The sequence below is a fragment of the Pyrgilauda ruficollis genome, unplaced genomic scaffold, assembly GCF_017590135.1.
Source record: "Pyrgilauda ruficollis isolate IOZ18807 unplaced genomic scaffold, ASM1759013v1 scaffold33, whole genome shotgun sequence".
Taxonomy (NCBI): Eukaryota; Metazoa; Chordata; class Aves; order Passeriformes; family Passeridae; genus Pyrgilauda; species Pyrgilauda ruficollis.
The window spans coordinates 4,338,856-4,366,557 of record NW_024524711.1 but is presented as its reverse complement, the minus strand read 5'-3'; the positions used below and the strand labels follow the sequence as shown (position 1 = coordinate 4,366,557).

At 38.1% G+C, this 27,702-nt stretch overlaps 1 protein-coding gene across 1 annotated transcript in view; it reads right to left on the bottom strand.

The window, feature by feature from the left end:
• Window positions 1-13,352, bottom strand: part of ORC5 (origin recognition complex subunit 5) — a 62,110-nt gene extending 48,758 nt beyond the window's left edge. Inside the window, exons 1-7 of the mRNA XM_041474684.1 lie at window positions 13,248-13,352; window positions 10,403-10,586; window positions 8,786-8,878; window positions 6,686-6,883; window positions 3,155-3,229; window positions 733-844; window positions 258-388 (exon numbers count right to left, since the gene is read on the bottom strand). Of these exons, the coding sequence (XP_041330618.1) occupies window positions 258-388; window positions 733-844; window positions 3,155-3,229; window positions 6,686-6,883; window positions 8,786-8,878; window positions 10,403-10,513 (720 nt within the window). The 5' untranslated portion in view covers window positions 10,514-10,586; window positions 13,248-13,352. The remainder of the gene's footprint in view (window positions 1-257; window positions 389-732; window positions 845-3,154; window positions 3,230-6,685; window positions 6,884-8,785; window positions 8,879-10,402; window positions 10,587-13,247) is intronic.
• Between the last annotated feature and the right edge of the window lie 14,350 nt (window positions 13,353-27,702).

Sequence of the window (27,702 nt, the reverse complement as noted above, 5' to 3'; positions counted from 1 at the left end):
GCCAGAGAAGCTGTGGATGCCCCATCCCTGGAAGTTTTGAAGGCCAGGCTGGATGAGGCTTTGATCAACCTGGTCTAGTAGAAGATATCCCTGCCCATGGCAGGGTAGTTGGAACTTGACCTTTAAGGTCCCTTCCAACCTAAACCATGCTATAATCTGTAATTTTCCCTTTGTCCATATTCAACAATAAATCTAGACTTTAATTTGGCAAAAGACATCCCAAAACAAAACAACAACTCTAAAGAAGCTCATCTCACCAGATGTCGAAGTTCTTTCAGGTCCCTACAGACCATGTAGAAGACACCAAGCAAAATATTGATATATGCAGCATAGAAATCTGCAGAATATTCTGGGGGATGATTCTGAGACAAGATCTTCTGCAGATGTCCTGTTTAAACAAAAATAAATTTTGCTATTTTCAAGCCAACTTAAAAAATTGACCACATTTGTGGAAAAACAAACAATAACCACCACTAAAAAAACCCCAACAAAATCCACCAAAACCTACATTGATTTGAAGAACCAGCAAATGTAATGGAATAAAAACATCACTTTGAGATGTTCTGGCAAGTGGAAAAAGAAAAGACCTTTACAGGTTGTGTGAATATAGACTTTTACATTCCAGTAGCTATTACGTATTCTGGGTTCTGCAAAAGGCACACTGATAAACCTGGAAAAAACTTTTGACAGTGTTATATAAACCCTGAAAAGCAGATGAAAAAATTAGTTTACCTATGCTGTAATCTGGAAAATACATGGTGAATGGCTCAAAGCACCCAATGTTTGGACGGAACAGTTCCCACACTATTTCACTGAGCAGAACAACTGTCACATTTCTGTCAGTCTACACAGGGAAGAGAAAAAACTGCATGAGAGAGTGACAGGCAGAGAGATAACAAAAAAACAGTGCATGTCAGAGCATCAATGAGAAAAATTATTATTGTGACTTTTCTGTTTCACAAAAAATCATTAAATTTACAGTTTATTTCTATACTATTAATTTGCATTAAAGCTTCAGCTGGCCTAATCAAGCAGATCATACATTTGCAAATCTTTATAAGTATATGATATTTCTCTCCAACCCCTGCCATTTCACTGACATGTAAGCTTTCTGGGCTGAGACACTACCAAGTAAATTCCACCCCAAAATTAAGAGAACATTTTACTTAAACACGGATTTTCAGAGCAAACAGAAGTAGTTAAAAAGCAAAAAGAAAGCTTGGTTCCAGAGGTGCTGGGTTATCTTGTACTTTACTGAAAAGGCGATCTGGTCTTTAAAGACAAACACATAGGCATCCCAAAAGAAAAATGCAATATTACCTGTTTACTTTCCCAACTGTTTTACTAGTTAACAACAATGGACCTGTTCACAGTAATGTATTTTTGTAACCGAGTTTTTATTGACAAAACACCTGCTTCAGATGGGATGTTTTGATCAATAAGTAACAAAATGCTTCATATTAAAAATAGAATTGTGTTATTTTGGTCACCCTTTAAAATATTATCTACTTAATACAAAGCTAAAGCTACCTGTGAACATGATGCATCATTTTCCCTCTTTGCAAAGTTTCTGCAACCATACCAAAAATTCTGCCTAACAAAAGATGCTTTTAAATATCGTTCTTCAAGAAAGACATTTGAAAACTATTAAGGCACCTCCATAAAACAAAAGGAAGGGACCTGATCGAATTGACAGTGCTGTGAATGACTTGAAAGACAACTAAATGCTATTCCCTTCCCTGAAATGCAGTGAAAATCTTTTTTTTTACTTACTTTTCCACTTCTTGGTGAAGTGGCACCCACCCATATTCTTTACTGTTCCTTGTTTTTATGGAACATAAATATTTTCTTTGCTTCCAACAAGAAAGTATCTTTCTGCATTTCTTTCAGTTGGTTTCCTCTCCCAGAACTCTAATGTTTCAGCTGACAGAAGTACTAAGTTATGTTCAGTTCACTTTCTGACTGATCATTCAGCATGAAGAACTTCAGTACTTGCCACCACAATCCTCAGAGAAATCAAGCATCCATGACCTATTCTTCAGCAGCAGCCTGCCAGTGCCATCATACCCTTCACTACTACTGGTGGCTTTCCTGGTCTCCTTTCACTCCAGGAAAGGAAGGGATGCAAGAGATTTGCTCCTACAACATTGCTCTGCAACACTGGCTGCACAACTGTTTTAGAAAGCCTCAGTCCAGAATCTAAGCAACTGGAATATCAGCATTCAAGATAGCAGACTTGTTTGGAGGTTAGTTTTGAATCTGGGAGTGTTCCTCTGGCATATATAAGTCTTAATCTATGGGGTTTTGATCCCTGAACAGCAATTACAGACCCAAGCTTGCCTCCCCTCCCTGCAGAACAGGTTGTTTCTGCTTCAGGGGCAGCCTAGTCCAGAACATGGGCAGAGCAGACAAAAAGAGAGAGAAAATGCACCAGCTGTCAGGATTAAGAACACAGCTGTGAATCAGTCTTCATTCAGTAGAGAAATCAATGTGACCAGAAGATTAAGAGCACCACACAAAAGCTTTGAGATAACAAGCATAATTTCAGCTATTTACATGTTCAGATATTTCAAAGTACCAGCAACTTATGGTTTTGCCTTCAGTTTCTTTTCAGGGAATGTACCATTTTTGCTTATTTCAAGGCAAAAGCTTTGATGCTTCAGAAGTGAGAAAGGAAATCACACTGTGGTTTACTCCAATCAGAAACTTACTGAGGCACAATTCCAGAAGTGTGAGAAAACTCTCTAGCAAGTCAAAGCACATTCACAGCTGCTGAGCTGTGCAGCTCCAGCCAAATTAAACAGCTGGTAGTCTCCTGAAAACCCCATTCTTAAAAAGACAAATAACCTAGAAAAGACAGCTATATATCTGACACGAGTCTCCAAAGATTCTACACATCAGACACTGTAAATGAGATACCATTAATCACAACTAAAAAAAAAAATTAAGGGTCTAATAAAAATCTCCCAATATTTAAATTCTAGTTTGGTTTCTAGTTTTGACCACTGTTTTGGGGGACTGAGGCTTAATTTTGCAACTTTTCTCATCTAAAGAATCACTTATCTTTATCTGTGAGCCTGGATGTACAGGTACCACACGTTCAGTTACTTTCAACAGGCAGGACACATATGATAATTTCTTTCCAGACACTCACCAACTCTTGAAGCCTAAGAAATGCTGGCAGGATGTTTGCTTCCATTTCCCTCAGCTGTTCTGCTCTATCCAGAACCTTTTAACAAAACAATGATATTATATAAACAAACTCAACTCCCACTCTCACATGGATTTAAAATTAATTCTTAGCTGCTGGAAACTGAATTGGAGAGATTACTGCTTCAAATGTGCTCCCAGGAAGCCCAAGCAGCTCTGCATCTAAAAAAGCATACAATCCCTAGACATGCACTATTCTCTTATGGTAGGAAAATTATTATTTAGGTCCAGTCAGGAATATCACAACAAAGCCACAATATCCTTAACAACCACTAAAAACTCCATTTTCTCCAAAAATTCTTATGTTTCAAATTTACATGTAGTACAGTGGCACTGTAACTACATGCTTACTCTAGGAGAGTTGTCTTTTCCTACTATTATTTTTCAGAAACAAATAATAGCTGGTATTCTGAATTTTGAGAGAAACTGTTCTTGCCATTATTTGCAGCCTAGGAATTTACAGGATTTATTGTATGCAAACTTCACACAGCAGTAACAGATGTAGCATATGTACAGCTTAAACGAGAAACATCTTAAGCAAATAACATTTTGGAGTCTGAGGAAAAAAAACAGAAGCATGAAGACATCCATTGTTACTCTTTGGTAAAAAAAAAAAAAAAAGTGTATTTCCAGCACACCTAAAATCTTGACAAGAATGAAAAAAGAGAATAGAAACAAATTTCTTTTATGGCTTATTTACTACTTGCAATATAAATATATATTCTGAAGTTCGTTACTTCTTTGGAATTTTTGCTCTTGAGATAAAAACTATAGGTCCACAGAAAACTATATTTTCTATCCTATTACATATCTTCTCTCCATCAAAATCTTACAACATCTATAATTTCTGCTGTCCACAATAAGGTAAAGAACTTTATGTGGACAGCCAAACATTTTCTGAAAATATTATTTCAGAATCCCACCACACAAATCTGAAAGAACTATCTCTGCATCAATATCTCACACTTTGTGAATTTATTAAAAACTACCATATATGATTTTATATTGATATCTGCATTTGGTTCATGTAATAAGTGACTTCAGGAATGAAGACTGCTTTACACTACAGACCAGAGTGGCTATGCATTTTTACTAATAAAATACTGCTTATTGGACCCAGTGACATGCAGCTACCAAACACAAAGCTTTAAGGTCTTGGCCTAAGCATATCACATCTTTAGTTAAATGGGAAATTACAGTTCCTACTTACAGCACAAAAAATACACTGTGACCCTGGCTTGTGGAAAATGTCAAGTGGTTCACAGAAACAGCCATCCCCCAGGCCTATAAATCTAAGCCTTATTTCTTGGTCTCCATATAGACTTGTCACTCTTCAATTTTTTTAAAAGGCCTATACTTTCTAAAACTGGCTGCTCACTTACATTAAAAAAATTAGCTTGATACTTCTGTAAAGTGCAAAATATTGTAAATGTATGAATGACAACAAGTTACATCTACTCCAATTTTTCAGGTAGTTAAAATGAATAAATTCATTTTTCATAAGTAATCACAAGCGTTCAGCACCTATACTTGGGTTAAGAGAAACATTTAGAATCCTTTGCTCGAAAGTAAACATTTATCTTGATTTACTCTGAGTTAATTGAGCTGAAATATTACATTATTTACTACTGAAATGAAATGGAATAAGTCAGCATTGCCAGTTTACGTTACCAGCATGCTGGTCTTCCATCAGTCTCAATTTAACCACTCTACAATAAATCCAGATGACATAGGTTAATAAACATGAATTGATTTCTCCCATTCCTGCCTGTTCCCATGCAGAATGTAATTGAAATACTAATTTAATACCTAATTCTTCCATGGCAACAACTATTTTCATGATACAATTGAACCCTTTTAGTTATTTAATGCTTTACTTTCTACAACCATTGTTCAAGAACTTTCTAATTTTCTGTGTGATGCCAATTTTCAACGAATACATCAAGAATTCTTTACTGATGCAAAATAGTTTTTAATCCAAATACTAATCTGAAGCAAAGACTTTACTGCAAGAAGTATTATGTGAAATACACTGAATGTTATTAGAGAGATAAATTTTGTGCTTATGGAAATGCTGAAGAATGTCAATATCACTTTTGTGACAGTAAGCTAAACTACTTCTATTTATAACTTTTTATCTGTTTTAAGTGTTGGCACATTATTTTCTTCATTCCATGTCTAAGAAGCATATCAAATTTATTAACCTTGTGACCTATAGGAAACAATGAGATAGTACTGTTTCCACTAAACATGATACGAAGTTATTTAACTCAGTGGCAAAGTATTTTTAAATGGGAATAAAACATATTTAACTATAGCCTGTGAAACAGAATGAAGAATGTTCAGTATAATTATGAACTTCTTGTTTGACTGCAAAAAAACCCTAAAGCAGTATGGGGACATAGAAAGCTTAATGACCCTGGGTAATCACACTGCATGTTTCTCACAGCAATCAATCTTAACCATGTTCTTGTTTTCTTAAATAACCAATTTCAACTCTTTTTAAAAAAAAACTAAATTCTTACTGCTGGCCTAAAATTTTGGTCTGAATATTCTGCAGGTCCACACTATATATATATACACATTTACACATCACTAATGCTACAGCTTTCATATTGTCCTTCCAACACACCTCTTGTATGACTGAAATTTGTTTCCATGTTCATCTCTCAGCATACTAAATGCTGTTATAGTCTTCAACTTTTGACTCCTTTATGTAGTGAAGATTATCATAGTAAAAAAACCTGAAGACCTAAACCAAATCCTAGTGTTCTAGTATTACCTTGATTCAATCGTTCCAGCAACCTAAATTCTGATTATTCTTCCTGCAATCTGCTATTCATTCCACTTGAGCATATCACCAATTTTTTCCACTGCAGTCTTTTTTTTTTTTCCATCTTAATTTTAAAACTACAGGTCCTATCTCTGAGGGTCACAAGTGCAGCTGAAGATGTAAGATCTCAAAAGCATTTTTACAGAGGAAGTTATGCATTTTAGTTCCTTAATATTATCCTTAAGTTCTATTCCAGCAAACCAAGCCTTGTCATTTGCATTGTCCATGTTCCTTTCTGCCCTGGTCCCTACCTCTGCTTTCTCATTTGTGATGCTATTTTCACAAGGAAAGAGATAAGCATGACTTAACTTCTAATAAAACAAATATAGGCTCTCCATATTTAAAGACTTTGCAACACTATTACACCCCCAATTTAAATGTGTGGTATAATTTATGTTCATTATTAGTTTTGCTATACAATTTGTGTGCCGGAAAAAATCTAAAATGAGGAAGAACACAGAACCTCACCTAAAGCCTGTAAGCCAACAGAAAGAATCTGTCAACAGGTTCTGGAAGAGGTCTACTGAGAAATTTAGTGCAAACTGCTCTATAAGGCACACATTTCATATACAAATTATCAACAGCCATTACTCACACCCTCTTAGCAGGAATGGGACTGGACATGAAAATGAAATTACTTACAATGTATAATGTTTGATCTTGAAGCTCCCGACTGGCCACAGCTTGTTTAAAGAGACGAACAAAGTCATTCAAAGTATCACAGTGCACAGGAGAGGTCTGCTCTGCACCAGATGAACTGCTTTGCAGCTGGATGAGAATTTCTTCTAGCAGAAGTCGTGATGTGAAGTATTCCACACAGTTCACAAACACATGAGGAAGCTGAAGAGAACAAGAAAAATTATACAACTGCTTGGCTTTTTCAGTGTAAATACTCCAGAAAGAGTTTTCTCTTCCATATGAGAGAACCAAAGAAACCATACCCTGCCAACAGAATATAGTGCAAACAAGTACCAAAATAACTTGTTAAAAAAAAAAGATCAATTATGTATCTAGTCAAAATATTATGTATCACAAACTGAAGAAACAGCTGATGAATCCTCAAATGGAAGTATACCTTCTAACTATGTTTAAACACTGAAGCACAATGTATCCTTTAACTATGTTGAAAAATTGTCAGCAATACACAAAAAGAAAACCAAATAGCATTTAGCTCAAAGACATTTAGACAACTGTAAGACATTACAGTATCATAAAATGGTTTATTATGAATTACAGTGTCTAGAAAACACGGACATCTCAAAGAAAGTAATCTCCCCAGCACACTCCCCAGAACTACTGTGAACATTTTGGCATTCAATGCATACAAATGATAAAGTGTAAGTTTCTGTAACAAACTCATGTCATCAGCATGATTGTGCAGAACATTTTCAGAAAAGCAGATCTTTCCAAGCAAACAGTGAGTAAAAAAACCAGAGTATGAGATAGAAGTATCAATTTAGTAATATTGAAAATCTACAGTCATTTGTCTTTAAATAGAAGGCACTATAACCCGTAAAATAATACCAGCAGTCAAACCTACCTAAGGCAAAAAAAGATCCTTTTCTAGCAACTCTATTTTTAAGACATAGCTTATCTGCACAACTCCATAATCTCTGGTAAGGCAGATGCTCTTTTTCACACTGAACGTTAAAACCTCTGGAAAAAATTAGTCACTGGGATGCAGGAATGTGGTTGTCTATAACAAAAAACAAAATCCAAGTACTTCATTCCAATCTTCCTACTGAAAATACAATATGATTCAGCAGATGTGGGGAAGTGTGGGTAATGCTGGCAATTCACTCACCCAGCATGTAATAAAAAGCTTTCCTATGATTTTGAACACCATTAAAAGGAAAGGGCTACATCACCAAAAAGCAGCAATTCAAAGTGCTGCACCTCCATAGCAGAAGGAAAGCTGGGTGCCTCAGATGTGATTCACACCACCACAGGCCACAGGAGACACCCACACACGGCACAAGAAGCTCTGCAGAGAGAGCTGCTGCCCAAACCAGCCGCTTCCCAGGGCCTGGCCTCATCTTCAGATATGAGAGTCATCTCATATCACACCTCATCTTCAGGAGTGAGAGGTCAGCTCAGGGCTGTGAGCTACTGTGAAGGCTACATCATGGAAGAGGATCATAAACCCCTGCCTTCTACTCCTCTCCCTCTGCAGAGTTTTTAATGAAGGGGGTTTCTGCATAAAACCTGCAGAAGAAGTGATAAGCTCACTCTGGACAAGCTGAAAGTATCAGAGCTATGGAAACACACAAGTGGAAATTTATGGTTTAGGCATGAAGTGAGCACTTGTCATTGGATTTAAATCCCTGAATTTCAGGACTGACAGAGATATTAACACTAACAGATCTAGATGGAAATTTCTGCAATGACAACCTTCAACTTAGGACAACTTTAAAGCATGTTTTGGAAAAAATTAAAACATGGAGTCAATGGAGCTACTTCAGGCTAAGTAATGGAGACAAGGTGAACAATATTTGCCTCCTTTTCCATCTCTTTAAACTTTCTTTAAAAAGTTATTATGATTTATATTATATCTCAGTATGCACAATTTCATTTTTTCCTAAGTGCCATAGTGAGTGATGCATTCATGACACAGTAAGTGGAGGAGAAGAATCAGGAAGGCAGATATGGCTGAGGAAACAAACCCCTTTGAAAAAGCAGAGGCTATTTTGAGGAACCATGGTTATGAACAGTAAATTCAACATCCATTGTGACCACTCTTACCTGCAAGGTAGTTAGAAGAGTTTTCATCACGTAAGTTTTTCCACTAGATGTATGTCCATAGATGAAGATGGATGGAAAACTAAACTGCTGACGCTAAGGGGGAAAAAAAAGTTGTTGTTTAAATTCTTCTTCTTTTCATTCAACAGATAAAAGATTTAACAATGAACTTTCCCTCTGAAAGAAAAATTATCTCCTAAATTGAGGCATTAAATATAAAATACAGCAATTATTACAGAATCAGCAAGATAAAGTATTATGTTAGATCTTTACTGAAATGCTGGGGGTAAGTTGCAAGAATCAAGTATCACATAACTGCCAGTTATGTGATAAAAACTGCTCCAACAAACAACAAAAACACACACACACAGTAGGATCTTAATTCAAATTAGTTAACTAACTGAAACAAAACCCTGGCAAGCACAAATTGCAAGCCTTACATTCCCCTAGCTTCTGCAAACACTACAAACTGCCTTTCTTTTCATTAGGACCAAACAGAAAAGAATTAAATGGTGTGATGGAGGAGATGGTAAAGCTTGCTCTTCTTTCACAAGGTAGTATTTGATGTATCTATTTATTTAATGGTCCTGATGCTGTTAAGTTCGTGTAGTTTTCTTAAGATGCAGGGAAAATAATGGAATTACTCTTTTTCTCCATTCTGAACAGGTTTTCATGGTAAAGCTTGCTCTTCTTTCACAAGGTAATATTTGATGTATCTATTTATTTAATGGTCCTGATGCTTTTTACACAGGTGATTATGAAAACACAGATTTTTTTGTTTTAATTTCTAAGAATATAAGTAAATTGACTTAAAAATGAATACAAAAATAAAATTGACACTTTTTATGAAAAACAATAGTCAATTTATCCAAGATGAAACACTCTTGTGCAAGACATGTAGAATTGAGTATCTGTACATTGATCAAGAATTGAAGTATCTATTTTTAAGAAGTTGTTGCCACTATGCTTGCAACATACATAAAACTTGAATACTGTAATTTGATGTTACTATTATTAGTATCCATAACTAAAGACAGAAAACAGATAGTAATTTCCAGTTAGTTATTGAATGTAAGAAGACATTCTGCAAGCAAACTGCTTACAAGTTTGCAGATAAAAATCCCCATTACTTTTTACCACAGCTTTGCGAAGCAGTAACAGAATAATTTAACAAGCCAGTGGTTTCTAACTCTTAAGAACAGCCTCAAAACTACTAAGAATCAGAACAATTTAATGTACTTAGAATTCAGACACTCAGATATTAGATTAACAGGTCAAAACCAAACAGAGTTTCTACACTGACACTGAAATAAATTACCCCATAACTTCAGGTCTAGGAGGAAGAGACTTGCTCCCTGGTACTAACTGGCAAAGACAGAATAGAGCTGGGGCAAAATCAGAATTCAGGGAGACAAAGACACAAACAGCTCTAAGTTTGTTTAGGTCCTTCCAGCTCCAAGACATCTTTCAACCTCCCAACATACCAGAAGTTACTGCAAAACACTAATGTTAAAGATGGTAACAAAAGCATGTTCACAAAAACACCCTTAAATTTCTGTTCTCCCCCTGAGACAGCAGAAGGCCTTTGCTCTAGTCAAACACAGAAGACAAGAGCACTACCTCGCCAAATATTGACAGCAACGTGGACACCTGGGATTCTCGACAAGGCACCAAACTCTCCAAGTGAAGCAGGGCAGCTGCTGGGTACGCTGGATGTTCAAGATTCGGCATTTTGATGTTCCTGTGGCTAGTCACCTAAACATGCAAGTCCCTTCTGAGGTGAGGAGACAAGAAATAGAGTGATCTGGAAAATAAAAAAGTTTTCATTATCATTTCCTTCCGTACACATAAAAGGAATTGGAATTGACAGAAAACCTAAACAGACATTCTAGCACAAGATAAGGGTGTAAGTATGATAAACTTTAAAGACTTGGGTAAAATTGCACTTAACTACGTAAGGCATTATACAGACATTTCCACACCAGTCAAAATCCAAAAAGGCAAATCAAAATTGAAAGGTATACAGGATATGAATAAATTAATACAAGAATTATCCTAGTTTAGTTAACTGAGAAATTGCAAATTCTAGTTTTATATACATTTAGAAGTAGCAAGAGAATATGTATAAGTAGATTAGTCACAGATCATCACCTTCCTGAACAGTCAATAAACAAGGATTTACAAGCAACAGGAAAGAGGTAGGACATAGGAAAAGATAAGGATGACAAAGTAATAGAGCTCTTGCTTCTAACAGGAATGCTAACCCCATCTTGAAAGGGGCACAGGCATATGAAAAAAAATCAGTTGATGGTAAAGACTGGAAATACTCCTTAAAAACAGTAGGAGTCCAAAGCAGGTACATAAAACTAATCTTAATGCCAATCTACCTTTTAGACAAGGACTAGATAAGGACAACAAAGGTCTTGATTGCTGTAACACTGGGAAGGCTGGGGTTTAGTGACAGAATATAGAAAAACACCTCAAAGATATTCTTTGTCTGCACTTCTAAAAGTGCTGGAAAGATGGGACTTTTACCTGTTGAGTTGCAGATAACGTGCAGAGAGAACTGAAATGACCCCAACAGCTGGATTCTGACTTTGTCAAACGCAACATGACAACCAAAAAGAAAATTTGGAAGTTTCATTAAGGCAATAAAGATACAGATAATCCTGTCAGTTGGTGAGGTATGTTATAGTGACAAAGATAATAAAGCACTCCCAACTGTTTTAAATGTAAGTATTTACAGACAAATGCATTATGCTGGTTATAAGTACAACAGCACAGGAAAAAAAGATTAGGTTAGCAGAAGGAAATCAGAAATAGCAAGGTAAAGGGAAAACAAACCATTCTGAAGGAAAAATGCAGTAGTGGATTGCACAAACAAGAGAGCTACTGGGGTACAAGAGGTTTGTAGATATAAATGTATTTATGGAAATACCTTAAAATAAAGTTCGTTTTGGGACCAATCTCTGGTAAGCATTTCCATAAATAGACTTGAGAAAATATTGTTTCTTTTATTTTTACACTATGCCTTTGGAATTTTCTAAGGTAAAAACTGGGATTGTAGAATCAACAGAAAAACAAGTGGAATTAATGAGGAAAAAAAAGAATATCCCTGATGACGTAAGTAACACAGTATTTGAATTACACCTTCTTGAAAGTAATCACATCACACATAACAAGGACTACACTTAGATATCAAGAAACTAAGTCTGAATTAACCTGAAAAATAAGTTTATTTATAAATCAATCACATATTAAGTATGGGAAGTCAAAGTAAACCTGCTGCCAGGGGCAAAAAAAACCCCACAATCAGCTGTATCAAGCAAACTATTTCCTATACACAGAACCATACAAACAGCCTTTGCCCATTTTACCAGCTTTGAATGGGTCTGTGCATCTCTCCACCACACCTATTCAAAATGGAATGAAGACACAAAAAAACCAAATAGCTTCATTAAGGCTGCTATCTAAAAAATTAGCTAGGTATTTCAAGGACGAAAAGAAAAAAATTACGACAGGAGCCTCTAAAGCCAAGGACAAACAAGTGGGGGGAAAGGTCTAGAAAAAGCTGAAAAACTTCTGTAAATTTAAGGGGGAAAAAAAAAAAAAAAAGAAAAAAGAAGACAACCCTTTTGCTCTACTGGATAGATGAGAACAGGGCTTGACTGTGTCCCAAATGCATCTAAAGCCATAAAACACTTCAGCATTTTAAGGTCACTTCCAGGCAAAGTTCCCCCCGGGGAAGCACAATCGCCCGCTGATTGCAGGGTACCTGCCAGCCCCGCCCGCTCCTCACAAACCCTGCAACTTGCACCAAACACATTTCAGCCCATTCTCACATTTTCACGGCAGGATGAAAACCTACATCTCTACTGGCTACACGTAGGTGTCTAAATCTCCAACCCCATTCACGAGCTCACAAGAGAAAGGATGCCTAGAGCAACGCGTTCACAAAACAATTCATTTAGATTAAATGCCAATGATAACACGAAGGTAAGTAGCAGCCAAAGGTTGAATTCAGGATGTTCCAGCCCGGGGAAGGTTGTACGTGCGACTCCAGCCAGACCAGGAAGGTACCAAAAGCACTTTCCAGCTGAGACCGAGTAAGGCCGTTAAGAGCACAAGTTAAACTTCATGGCGGGACTTTATGATTTACTAGAACTTCTCTCAACACACTGGTCCCAAAATACCTACAGCTGGCAGCCTTTCCACACTCTAGCATAAAAAATTACATACAAAAATAGCTGAATTTAAGAGATTAGCACAGTTCTGCGTCCCCTCAGGCCCCACAAGCCCCCTGGCCGGCACGGGCGTGCCTTGGCTGAGGGGGAATGACGACCCCCGGCCTCCATCGAGCGCGGCTTAAGGGCTCCTTCCGCCACGCACGTGTGAGGCTGAGGGTGCTCCCGGCCTAGGGGCCGGCTCAGCCTGCAGCGGGTTTCGATCCAGCACCGAGTCCTACCGAGAAAGCGGAGAAGAAGCAGATCTGGCCCTCCCGCTCCTCACGGCCCGCCCCGGCTCCTCTCACCGCCTCCTCACTCGCTCCCGCCACCGCTGCCGCTCCGCGCGCGCCGCTGCCCCACCTCCTGCGCCAGCGCGCATGCGCCGTGGCCACGGCGGGTCCGCCTGGGGAGGGGCGGGGCGGCCGTGAGGGGAATTCAGCGCTTTCCCCGCCGGGTATCCCACAGGATATTTTATGTTATCCCGTTGGGATGCTCTGCCGCTCACCCAACCGGGTATCCCACAAGATATCTTATGTTATCCCACCGGGAGAGCCGCCGGGCACCGTGCCGCTGCGGGAGCCCCAGGGCTGAGCCATTTCTCCCACAGGGACAGGCACGAGGGTGTTGCAAAATGGGAAACATGTAAACTTTTCTTAAGAAGGGATGTTCTTTGATATTTGCGTACTTTGAAACCCAATCAACAGGAAGGGAGAATTAATCCGTGAAAGGCTAACAAGCTCTAAGCGGTGACCAGGTGTTAGAAAGACGAGTTACTTGGTAGAATTGCCGTGTTAAGGTCCAGGGCTGGCCATGTCCCACGATCTCAGACCTCGGGGGAGCTTTACAAGGCTTGGGCAGAAGGATGCTTGTGGACACAAAGGATGCAGAATTTACGGGCCTCGAGGACAGTTGGCAGAACACCCGAGATAAGCAAAAACTTTTAAAAGCCAAATAAATCAGCTAAATCAGCTCCGACTGGTAAAAGGTAATTCCGGCAGGGGCAGATGGTGACCATGGAGCCGAGAAATCCCCAGACTCAAAAGAAGAGAAAGTTTGAGCATGCGGACTAATTAGCATGAGAAGCGAATCATTAGCTAATGAATACTAATTAATAAGAGCACTGTAACTTGTAGGAAATGAACACTAACTCCATTGTTTGCTAAAATGTATAAATAGTAAAAAGTTTTGATAATTGGGGTGTTTGATCTCTGGAATATCGCCAAGTTCTCTGGCTTGTGCAACTCAGAAATAAATAATCAATGTCTCTCCTGAGTGTATAATTATTGGCTTGTGGCAGGTAACAAATCTGATTTTTGTGGACAAGTGGAGCCCGGCTTACACATATAAAGTGTACATAACTTACGTCTATTCATACACAAAACTGCTTAAAGCCAGGTCTCTGGAGCCTCTGCTCCAGTCATGCTCTGAAAATACATAACCATAGGTTCAAATTACAGCTGAAGTTATATTATGCATAAGCAGTGCACACTGTATTAGAGGGATAAATGTGACAACTGCATGCTGGGTTATGAAAACTAAAGTGATAAACTCCTTATGTACTCGGAGTTGGGTGCAATGTTAAATAAGTAAATAAGACTTATTTGAATCAAGCATGGCTTATTTTTAGCAGTCAGGATTTTTTGTAAATATGCATGTCCATGCACAATCATCATGGCTTGGCCTGAACAGTATTTCAGATTTTTAGATATGTGTTGTAAAATTATAGACTGAAATCAACCTGAATGGAATTACATAAGAGAAGCAAAAAAAACCCCCTGATTTATGGTTATCTGCACCATATAGATAACCATATCTATACCACGGTATAGATACCATATATCTATACCATATTTGTGTAAAGTCTTGGTTTTTGGTTGTTTTTTTTTTTTTTAATGGCCTGCTATTTATCAGTTTTGATAAAGCATAATAATATGGTGAAATTATTGTTACTGCTACTGAATTTGTATACATGTTTACAAAAGTTGTTGTATTACTAGTTCAGTCCACTTCTTGACTTGTGATAAAATCTTTATTTGGAACAATAGGTATGTTTTAAAGTGTCATATCAAGGCCTATGCTTCCCAACAGAGTGAAATACTTTTTTTCCCAGCTTTTAAAACCATGGAATCCATTTGGGCAGGTTGCTCTGCATACAGATGGACCATGTTTCAGCAAAAAATTCCAAATATAATAACTGAAAGAAGTCTCAGTGAGTCCACATTGGTATAGTGTATGTGGGAGATGAAATTAAATACTTCGGAAGCAGTTCTTAGTGATGTTTAGAACTTGCATCTTCTATTGATGACTGCTGAGCAAATCTGAAATTTGGTTTGGAGTTGAGCAGGAATCCTAAAACAGGAGGTCAGTTTTTAAACATGTGGTTTTCAATTCAGTAGTTCTGTTGGGGAATCACTGGTTCAGGCTGGAGTGCCTCCCAAGGTCACTTCAACACAATATAAATCCATTTTACCTCACAAAGGAGAGTCTCACTCTCCCTGCTGTGTCCCCACTTCCACTCATTTTCTGGTCCTGGGACTGGGGTGGTTTATGAAGAGAGATTGTTGAGGGAACCAGTCCAGTTGAAATCAACCCAAAAGATACTTCAGTGATTACAGCCTCACTTCCAAAAGCCTGCTTATTAACTGGATGGGACCTCCACTCCTGTCCTGTTTAGCTTCTAGTCTGCAGTTCAAACAAAATGCCCAGTAACAATTCTGCTTATTAATCCAGAGTGCCACCATTATTACTATGAGGTAAAAAAAAAAAAAAAAATTCTGTGTAGCTTTAATAGTTTAAAATCATTGAGAATATTGTTATTGATTGAAATGGTGGGACTATAATGCTATGTTTTTCTAGGACTTACCTGAAGTAACTACCACAGAATCCTGGACTCTTAAACCTGCAAATTAAAAGCTATCAAAGAAGACCACTGACCAGTTCTGTCATTTACTTGGCCATATCTGTGTCCATATATTCCTACAGAAATCTCTACTTCCCAGAAAAACTGCTTAAATTCAAGAAGCCAAAACTGTTTAGTAGCACTTGCTGGAGATAGATTTCATGCCTAAGTATAGGTGGTTATGTGTAGCATAATGAATTTCAGTTTAGATCTTTCGTCAACACAGTTTTCACTGATGTCACTCAATATGCATTTCTGAAGAGCTTTAAATTATTTCTTGATTTATACTAAGCTGTCACATGTCTTTTTATCCTATTCTGATTATGAGTTGCCTAGATACCAAATATAAAATGAAGCAAACAGTAAACTGAGGCTTGAAATTCGCATGTAACAGAGTGGGAGATAGACCTTTCTCACTATATTTGTGGTCTGGTATTTTACATTAACACTTTTTTTCTTTGTGAAGCCTATTTTCAGTACAGGTAGTGATTAATTTTGATTCAGGTTTTTGCATCCACAGTTCCAGTTCAGCAGCAAACTTTAAATATAGAATATTCACTCATTTGGGCAAATCACTGGGATTCCTCAGTTCTTAAACTTATTTAAGTGCATTACAGGATTATATTCTTTAGGTATGTCTTTCTATATATCTAAATGGAACCATGTATAGAACACATACATATTTATCTAGGTTCTGTATTTATTTAGAGCTATACAGAGGGAATTATGTATACAGAATATGTGCAGTATTTTTTTTTTATTTCTCCCTTTCTTTCCAAGATACATTTTACCAGAGGTGCCATTGTGTAGGGTGCTATTGAGACTGCATCCAGATTATTTTTTAGCAGCCTCTTCCTATTCCAAAAAGTCAATTGCAGCTGACAAAGGTGCAGAAAAGCACTTTGACAAAGAGCAGGAAGAAATTACTACTTTGGAAAGATGTTCACTTGAAAGCACCATTGAGATGGTTTAAGAAATGACTGCTGCCACATTTCCTGCCTTGTTGGATGATACAGCTCTTTCAACAGAGCAAGTGGAAAGGATAGTGTCATTATCTACCTCTACACAAATCATCCACTTAAATTCCCAGGTAAAGATTATTTAAAATGTGTATGGGGTGATTTTTCTTCAAAATGGATGATATTTCTCAAGTGGCTTATCTCCTCATTGTCCTGATAATGAAACAAGAAAGTTCAGGGGTAGTTAGGCTTTGTAAAAGCAGATTTGGATGAAAGGGCTTTGAGTTACATCAGGAGAAATAGTCCCTGGAGACAGTTCTGTGGGCTGTGAATAGCAGGAGCACAGGATATTCCCTCCACATCTTTTGCTGACTCCCAGTCATCCCATGTCAGTGCCAAGGGGTAATGCCAGTGGTGACCTGGCACTGCTCACAGCCAGCAGGGGTTCTCTTCCACCAGCACTTGGCAGCAGAATCAGAAACTGAGATTTGATCCATAATTTCTCATTAAGTTTGCTAAAGATAGACAATGATGAATGTTTAACAATCTAATCGTTAGTGATTATAATCACCAACAGTGGATTTTCAAGGAATTAGGAGTAATTAGGCTCTCATTTATAACTCATTATTATGAAAAACAGTAATTCTATGGATTAAATACTCCCATAGTATCTAATGCAGAGGATTTTGCAGACAGAAATATATGATGAACAATCTAGAGTTTGAGATCTCCAAATGAGATCTGACAAAAATATCACCACAGGCAATTACTGCTAAATTTCAGCTGGTTGCTTAGACAAATTTATTGCACAGTATCATAACAGTTTACTTAGAATTTAGGCCTCAAGGGAAGCAATCTGTTAAAGGTGAAGAAGAGAAAATAAATACCTTTCCTCAAGCTGCCAATAAACAAAGTCAATTCATTCTGGAGATATCTTAATTTTTAGTTACATTTCCATTAATTCTAGGCATGTTTGTTTTCCAGATTACTTTTCTGGGAAAATTATGTTCTACCACCAACATCCTCAGTTAAATCAATGTATTAACTAGTATGCTTATTTCTCTAAGAAGGTATATAGAGGATCGCAGGAATGTACCTATTCCTTACAGAGAGTATTTATCAGGAGTGTATCAGTTTCGAATACAAAACTGCTGAGGTTTGATAAGTTATTTTATATTCTTTATAAATCAGAAGGCCAAAAAGGTGAATGTCATTGTAGGTATGTAACAAAAACATGTTACTTATCATTATATATTTAGATTATGAAAGTTGTTCCAAAGAGTTGTCTTTTCTAGTCAGGTTAGTTCTACCTGGAAATTCTTTACTTACTTGCCTACATGCCTGGACATAGACTGAATTTGTTAGACGTGTGAGTTTGGACTCAATGAATTTGCATAACTGGCATTTGTTTGTAGATCCCAGTGTGAACTGAAATAGAACTGATCTTCTTTTCATCTATACTAAATTCCCCATAGTCCAAAAAGTAACTTACACTACATTTATTTTCGTTCATGTGCTGGGGTCTGCTGAACAGAGCCTGACAGCCTTGGCATCCAGCTTTACCCCATTTACAGTCTCCAGCACTGGGACATGACATCCTAGCCATTTTAAAGTGATTTTTTTAATCTCTCATGACATCATCTGTGATGCAGGATTCACATTCCCAGGGAGCATAGTCTTTTGGGAGGGTTTTGCTTTCCTTAATTTGGACATGTAACTGTTGAGACATTCATGGTGAAATGTTTTTCTTTCATGTGGGGTTGATATTATTTTGAAAGTGGTTGAGTTGATTGTTGTTTCATACTCATAGCAATATAATTTCTGTGGGATTTTTTTTGCTAGCTTCCAATAAATTATGAAAGATAGATCACAACAGGTTTTTGTCAATATAGAATTGAAAGTTAATTTAATATTTAAAAAGAAAATCAACAAAATATTGAGTCTGCAGCAGAACGCAGCAACTGAGTCATCACATTTGTGGACTAAACTTTAATATCACATTTTAATCTAGAAAAGTAAAAAGCATTTAAATTTCACTGTGGTCAGATAGACTATTTACCAAGGCTAGTAAGAAATCCTATCTACTTCTCAGCTTAAACTTTTCCTTCAGCTTATTTTCCATGACCATTTAACTGTCTCAGTCTTATGCCAAACTCTCAGCAAAATAAATTTGGCATTTAGATAACTGCACTGGAAAAAAATTTCACACTAACAAATTTTAATAATCCTAATTAATCATTGATTAGTGCTAGTGACAGCAAAAAAAAATTATTTGCTGTTTGCACTGAGCTGAATTAATTTACTTGTAAAATGAATGCAATTAACCACTAAGACTAACAGTGAAAATGTATTAATCTCCCATTTCTATGCTCTATGTCAAGAAAAAAGTGTCTGTTTGGTAAGTGATAAGCAAAGAAAAGCAAGGTAGTTTTAGGTGGTAGATCTTTCATTGCATTTATCACCAGTGTGTTGTGGTTTCTTTCAACTTCAATAAATAATACATTCTTTGGAGAGAAAAGCAATACAAATCTTGGTAGATAAGGCATTTTTTCTTACAGTACCCTTTGGGTAGAAGTAAGTGACCATGTAGGACCGACCTCTTTCTTCTTCATGTCTTTCAGCTACTTTGTCAATATTTATAACAGCTGCTGTTTTTCTCAAAGCATTCTAGCACTTAACTTATACAACCTATACTCAGCTTTTATCTGTAGAAAAATCTGTGTTGCCTTTGACAACTTCTGCACTTGAAAATGTTTTTTCAGCTCTTTACTTCTAGTATGGTCTCATAGTCTTGTATGCCCTGTGCTTGTGACACACAAACAGCATTTTTGCTTGTTATTCTTTTAGTAGTCAAAATTGAGTATTTAAAAATCAGCGTGGAAACCTCTTGCAGTATTTCACTGATACCTCATACTGAGCGTCATGTTCCACCTTCAGGCTTCTGTTTGATATCCCTATCTGGTGGGTGCAGCAACTGGTGGCTCCTTAATTTGCCTCTTTGCATGGGAAGTTCACAATCAACAGGCTGTTTATTGGCCCATATAGGCCACAAGTATATATAAACGACAAATATATGTCCCCTTTTTGGGTTAAGTGAAGGTGGCCCATTCACCTGTGTCAAAATGAGTTAGTTATAAGCGTGGGTGATTTGCTCTCTCAGCACTCCTCAACGCAAAACAGGCTTTGCCCAACTACTAAGACTCTTCCCCACCATTCCCTAGGATTTTGCATAATGTTATTTCATTCCAAGAGATGATCACATGCTTCATAATTATGACCTGTATATTCTGTTCTGATGTGTGAGGTTGCCGTTCAAAAAATTGGAAACGTAGGCTGGGGAGAGATCAGGTTGATCACCATATCAGTATACAGATCGCAGTATACAGAAGCTTAGTTACTGCTTTATTTTTTCTTTTCCTTGGTATATATCATAAAAAAGGACAATATTATAGAAGAAACAGGAAAGAGAGAGTTCTGCTGGATTTCAGACATATAGAAGCCTTTTTAGCTGTAGGTGGTGTTGATTGGAAGGACGATGTTAGTTGACACCATGAACTGACCAGAGAGGCAGGCTCTTTTTTTTTTCCTGTGAAAGAGTGAGGATATGGTGTGTGTGGTGACAGATTATATATGCAAAAGTCCTGCTCTGAATGAGACATTTCAGAGTAAAGAGATCCAAGATGGTGGTTGGGTTACATGTGACCAGGAGGATGGAGGTGTTGCCCAAGAAAGAGTATTCAGGCAGGTTAAGAACTCTGGATTAGACCCTTTAAACTCAGCATGACTCAGAGGACTGATGTGAGAAAAAGAGGCTGTGATTTTTGCTTTTGTACAAAAGAGGACTGACTTAAAAAAAGAGAGTTATTGCTGAGCTAGAATAGAGGTAGGAGCTAAATCTGTTTTCAGTAGAGATGATGAGAAGATTTAAAAGAAAAAAGGTGTCTGCTGATGCTCTATCAAAAAGAATTCTTTCAACTATGAGTAAAAAGAGCTTTCATTTGAGGATATTTCAACTGATGATTTCAAACTTCCATACTACAGTAATTGTTTTCTCTGCAAAACTAGTGATTCTGTCATGCCCCATCTTTCTGTCAATATGTATTCGCTGATACCTCAGTTTTACATGTCTCAAGACACTGCATATCTTGAATTATGTTCCATTTTGAAAAGATCAAAGGCAAAACAGTATAACAGCCACATCAATTATTTATTAATCAAGTCATGATGTTGGAGGTGCTATGATTAAAATACAGCTATGGCTCAAAAGAGAATGCTGACCTCTGTTCCAGCTTAGCCCAATGAAGAAACTCGTATGTCAAAGTTGTTAATTTTTAAATTGTCATTGTTATCAAGACTGCCCCAGCAGGTAAAACCCAATGGCATCTGTGATCCTTGAATCAAGGCATGGCAGAAATGCCCAGTGCTGCAGACCTCCTGTAAGTCCTGATGGGTTGTCACTGTTCACAGAACACTCCAGAAGGTACTGCCTCCCTTCCTGAGAATGTGATGCTGTTAGGGAAAAGGGAAGTTTTTACTTTTGTTGTAGCATTGTGTGGAGCCAGACTCATGGTGTAGAATATGTTTAGACTCTTGGCACCCTGGGCTACTGCACTGGGGGTCCTGAGCCTTCAATCCTTCACAGTCACTGCATGAGCAGCACTGGCTTAAAAGGACACATTTCAATCCATGACAACAAGAGATAAATCAAGAAGTAAGGAAACTTGGTACAAATTGCAGGGATGATCCCACACTCTACATGTAAAGTTATTGGTGGAGGATGAATACATGCTGCTTGGAACATCTGTCAGGATTATAAATAGCTGCATATTCCCAGAAGATACAAGAAGGTTAAAAAGAAAAAGATATTCTGCTTTGTGCCTGCTGCTGCTAGCCAAAATATTCATTAATATGGATCACAAGGTAGGAGTGAAATTTGTAGCCAGCAGCTGATCCAGGTGGAGTCCATTTCTTACTAGTAGTTCTGTACTGAAACTGCACAAGCATTGAGGAAGCCTCGGGGGAGCAGGCAGAAATAATTAGGGAGTCTGTATGTTTACTGACCCCTACTTCAGTGCTGTGCAGGGCTTGGCAGTGTCTACAAGCTGCCAAAAATGTGCTGGTGGAGAATGGAAATGGTATTATTCAAAACAGGTTTAAAGAGCATCCTAACATCCCTGTGCATCACCCCCAGATAAGCTTCATTTCAGCACACATTACCAGAGCCAGCAGAAGCACAGAACAGGAAAATATAGTTTCCTCATGTCTGTAACCTCTTTTCCCATTCTCCTGTGGTGGAGACTGTTGGTTTGGGCTTTGTGTCTTCCTCAATAACTTCAGAGATTAAAAGCCTTTTGGAAATGAGCACACATTATGTCCTTCAGAACAAGTGATAATTTCCAGGACATGTGGGTTAGTGATGCCATCCTGTCTAACCACTAACACAAGGAACATGTATCTACAGCTCCAGCTCAGAAAACGTGAGGAAACTTTGTTCAGTTTTGTTAGAGTGTTCTCCTAAGTGAAGGTGAATTTTATCACATAACTAGATTTTCATTCAAGAAAGCACTTTGGCTTTCTAGTGTATCTGAAACAAAATTCAGATGTATTGCTTTGGCATTAAATTTGTTTGGGAGAGGGAGCTCCCACTGTTACCCCAAAGCTATGTTTCACTTCTAAAGTATTATATTGAAGCAGAAAGATATTTGCAAGTCAGTTTTTAAAACTATAATATTTCACTTGAGTTGCATTTATGTGGGGTGAGGAAAGAACCTCTCCAATGTTTTTATTGGATCATTTACATTGCAATCAGGTTCTCAATAGCTCACTTTACAACTATTCAGTATTTCATGGTTTGTGCTGTCATCTCCACTAACAAACCCTGACAGGATGGGAGGCCACATGCCACACTACTTAGGGATGACCAGAGTCCTGCTCCTGACCCAAGATCTAGCTGGGTGCAAAGGGTAAAAGTCTGCCTCTGCTTTGAATGCTGCTTAGCCTGTTCAGGGGCCATAAAAGCTCCTTGTTCCTTTCTCCTTTTCCTGAAGCTTCATCCAAGTGATGCTGGCTACAGACTAGTAAAGGAGCACACAGCCCTGCTATGTGGTCTGTCCAACAACTGTGGGTAGGAAGGAGTGGTTGAAACCCTCTATGAGTGCAAGGACTTCGGAGCATGACGCTGTCCCATCTTTGTATAGAGGATCTCATCTGCTTGGTGTTCCTGTAGCAGAACTCCACATTCTTAATGTAAAGCATATGCTTAAATGCCAACAGGATGCCTGGAACAAACTTCTACAGGAAAAAAATGTGATCAGCCTGAACTGATGTGCAATAGCCTGTATTTGAAGCACAGTGGTTTCAAATGCATTGTCAAATCCCGTGTGACTCTGGTGTGTGTTTGATTTAATTACTGCATGGGATAGCCCTAAGGGGAGCCATCTGATTTTTTAATGTGCTGTGTCGGTTGCTAAGCCTCGTGTGAAGGAAACCAGCAGGAAGTATGTGTAGCAGGAGAAAGACTGATGTTCGTATTTCTCCTGTATAACTCTCCGGCTGTAAATAATACCGCACATTCCTCCAAAGGTAAGGGTTCTGAAAGAAGCTTATACAGCCCCTTACTGATGGAAAAAATAGGAGCCTTAAGTTTGGACTCCTGCAAATTCAAGTCTTCCTTAGAATTGAAATGGGAGGTATGTGTTTGGGGGCACTCTCTTCTGGAGCAAACAGGGGCTGCTTCACACTGTCTTTCTGAATCATTGAATTCACCATAGCTTGTGTTACTGTTTCCATTAAGTGTTAAAGTTGTCTTTAAAGAGAAATGGCTGTCCTCTTCAGGTTTTCAGTATGTACTCTGCAAGAGACTAAAAACATTAATTAATATCAGTGCCACCTTCTCTCTTTCAATTCAGCCAAAAGCCTGCACTGGATTTTCCATCTCCTGTGTTTAGGCTAGAGGCTGCTTAGAGCTCCTGCCCTACATTTGCTTTATCTCCTTTTACAATGTCTCAGAAGAAGCAGGGACTGTTTCACAAGCATTACTACAAAAAGGATCTCTGAAAATTGTGCTGTTTATATCATTCAGAGCAGTGCACTGCATGCCAAAATCCCTTGCCATTCTCTGGGTTTACTGGTCTATCCACATAGACTTGGGCTGCTCATAGTCCATCCAAGTAGAGTAATTAACAAATCATTAGTTTGATGACAAAATACTTGCAATTTCATCCTTCTTTTGGATTTCTCTGTAACACAGGCAATTATTCAGTCCCAGCTTTTGTTATCTATGTTATGTCCAGTACATCCATCCCTGTCTTGGAGAAACACACAAAGCACTGAGTGTCAGCCACTATAAAATAAACTGAGTAAAGTAAAAGGCAAGCCCAACCATTGTCATTTAATTTCAGCAGCTGTTTCTTTCAGCAGCTTGTAAATCTGTGTTCCAGATTATGTGGGCATACTTCTCACCAGTCATAGGAGAAGGATACATGCCTTGGAGCATACCCAGAAGCAGCATTTTTCAAATCTACCTTAAGAATGGGCATTTATTAATATAATAAAATAATATAAAGAGATACTAGCATTCTTCATAATGTGGACAGCAAGTACAGTACTTTAATCATCCCCTGGTCTCTTTGTGAGAACATGTAATTCCAGTGCACTTCATAGCCTTAAATGAAAGTGGATCCTGGCCATGAATGCCATAGGTCTGGCTGCAACAGTTTCCTAATTTCAAGTATATTGACTGACTAATGCTTATAGCCTTAAATGAAAGTGGATCCTGGCCATGAATGCCATAGGTCTGGCTGCAAGTTTCCTAATTTCAAGTACATTGACTGACTAATGCTTCTTGCAGCTTTAACATTTCTTTCTTTGAATTTTTGATAAGACACAAATGACCAGGTGAGCTCCAGCAGTGGCAGCAACTAAGTACTGTTCTTCCCACTTTGGCAGCAGAGGAGTTAACCAGGCAGTATCTGAGATGCACACTGGTCCCCAGGATAAAAACAAAGCTAATGGCAAGTGACAACCTGCTCTCCTGCAGCTCCAGCTGCAGAATCCCTATGGCAACTTAGCCAAAATGAAACTGTCCTCACCCACGTGTCTCTGCAATAGCGGGAGGCTTTCTCTGCGTGCCCAAAAAAGCAAGTGAACCAGACAGCAGATATGCTCTCTTGTCACCACAGGGATAAGGTATATCTTCAGCAATTTTTTACAGAGACCATCTTATCCAGATCATCTCTGTAACAAAAACCATGACTACTTTTCACTCTATTCTTAGCAAAAAGAATCCTCACAAAATATCCTGCAATGCTCAGCAGCGTGTAATTCACTGATCTCTGCAACAGCCATAGATCAGCAGTAATCTGGTCTTTTGAATACATTGTTAGCATCACAGACAGCATGAACAGAGACTGAAACAGATGAGTATACTAAGGACATTTTAATGGTTATTTTAGGTCCTCCTTAATCCAGTCTCTGTACTTGAATTTACAGAATCCGTGCCACAAGCTTTGTGTTTCAACATCATTGCATTATCAAACACTGCTGGAGGGGCCTCAACACACTGAGATTTTTAAAAAGTCTGGAAAATCTGAAGAAACCTTCAGAAAATATCAAACAAACTTTAAGCAAGTTACATTCCCCACTATTAGCAGGGAAGCTAGCAGAATGGTTTTTGCCTGTAAGCTTTTTTTATTACTTTTTATTTCTATACTATCCTTGAACAAAATTTGGCTGAGCACACAAATTAGCATTTTCCCTACTCTGCCTTTCCATTCTCTTAACTCTTGATATTTTGATTCCTGTATCAATAAAGATCATCTCACTTTTATTTCAGTCTGTTTTCAGCTAAATATGAAAAAAACATAACAAAGTTTCTCCAAATTTAATTTTAAAAACAAAGGATGCACAGTAGTCTGTTGTTCCTAAACCTGTAGAAGAGCAGTCCATTCAACATTATTCATGGAGGTGGCTTTAGATCACTGTTTGGGCACATTTAGTAATTCAAAGCTGTAATACCTGTTGCAACTATAAGAGGTATTTGTTATTTACTATTTATCCATTAAACATTTTTAGCATTTCTATGGGTCTTTATTGTCTTATTTTTTATATAAATGCATTTTGGAGATTTTTTTTTGCCAGGGAAGTAACTGCGATCCTACCTGCAAGGGAATTTCCAGATTTCCCCGTATCAGAAAGGCATGTTGACTGGTGAAATCTTCAAGAGATACATGAAGACTTGCAAAAGGTCATCCTAGCAGCATTAGAGCTGTACAGCCAGCTGGGACTTGGGCTGCAGCAGACTAGTTCATTTGTGCACCAATGCAGTAGCATTTTAACCTACAGTTGTTGATCCAGAAGCTCTGGAATTAGATGTTTTGAGCCTCACCTTAATTTTCCACTGAAGGACATGCTAGAAACTCAGTATTTCCCCAATTTTTTTTTCACTTTACTGAATAGTCAGTCCAGTATACATCCTCACACCCTGGTTTGCGTGGCTCCTAGTGGGTCTGATTCATACAGAGCTTTGTTTCACACTCACAGGTCTCAGTCAGCAGCTGGAAAGGGACAATCATCTTCAAATACCTGCTGGCAAAGAAGAAGAACCCTTTAGAACTTTTCTTTCCATTTTTGCTGGTAGGCCAGAGTATGAAATATCCAGACTGGAATATTAAGATATAATGTTTGCTGGGTTTTTTTGTCTGTAGAAGAAAAAAATGCTGTTCAGTCTTTCTTCACTGCAAAGACTGCTACTGAATGAATCTACTTGTTTCTGAGACTGCTGAGAAGATGGGACTCCATTGTCAGAGGCTTAAGAAAGCCTCACTAGCATTCAATAGACTTTGATGTAAAATACTCAAGAAATGAATTGTTTAAATAGGAGTCATGCATGTGATCCTTTAAGAATATAAGGAAGGTGGGCCTTTGACAGCATGGTAAAATCCTATTAAACCAGCAGGAAAATGGGTAAAAGGGGTGTGTTTTTCATTCTACCCAAAGGGCTTTTGCCTGAAGGTGCTGGTCTCTGTTTCCAGCTGCATCAGGTAGTCAAATGGAGAGGTAACCTCTGCACACAAGGTCTATTGCTATAAAAAATAATATCTCTCCTCACCTGCTCTGAAGCAGAATTGCTATAATTTTTAACTTGATTTTCTTCTCAAAACTCTTTTCCAAGAGTTTTGTGTTTTAGAATCCAAGTGTCTTGGAATTATTTAAATAATAGCACAATTACAAAGTCTATTGCTATAAGAAATAATATCTCTCCTCACCTGCTCTGAAGTGGAATTGCTATAATTTTTAACTTGATTTTCTTCTCAAAACTCTTTTCCAAGAGTTTTGTGTTTTGGAATCCAAGTGTCTTGGAATTATTTAAATAATAGCACATTTCTCCATACTCAGTGTTCTATCGCCTCCCAATATACCCCATGTTTAAAGCAATACAATAAAACCCAGGTAATTTTTTATTTTTCACGGCATGACCAAAGTCCTCATAGAAGACACAGTGTGATTTATCAGTTGGAATGTGAATCACAGGTCAGGAAATCTGTCTCTGCTCCTTGTGTGCCCCTCAGCAACTTTACCATGTAGCTAGGGGTCAGGCTGATCTGTGTCCAAGAAGAAGCTGCACAGCTACAGTTCAGATAAGGCTCACACATCCTGCCATGAGAGTTGCACCTGCCCTGGCACAGCACAGGGCTGGCTCCAGGCTCAGACCAGAAATATGTTTGCATCTGCCTGAACAAGAGCACACAAAGAGGTGTCTGTACTTCCAGATCTTCTCTCACTATCTGCATGGTCATTTTACATTTTAAGGAACAGAAATTTTTGCATCCAGAATTT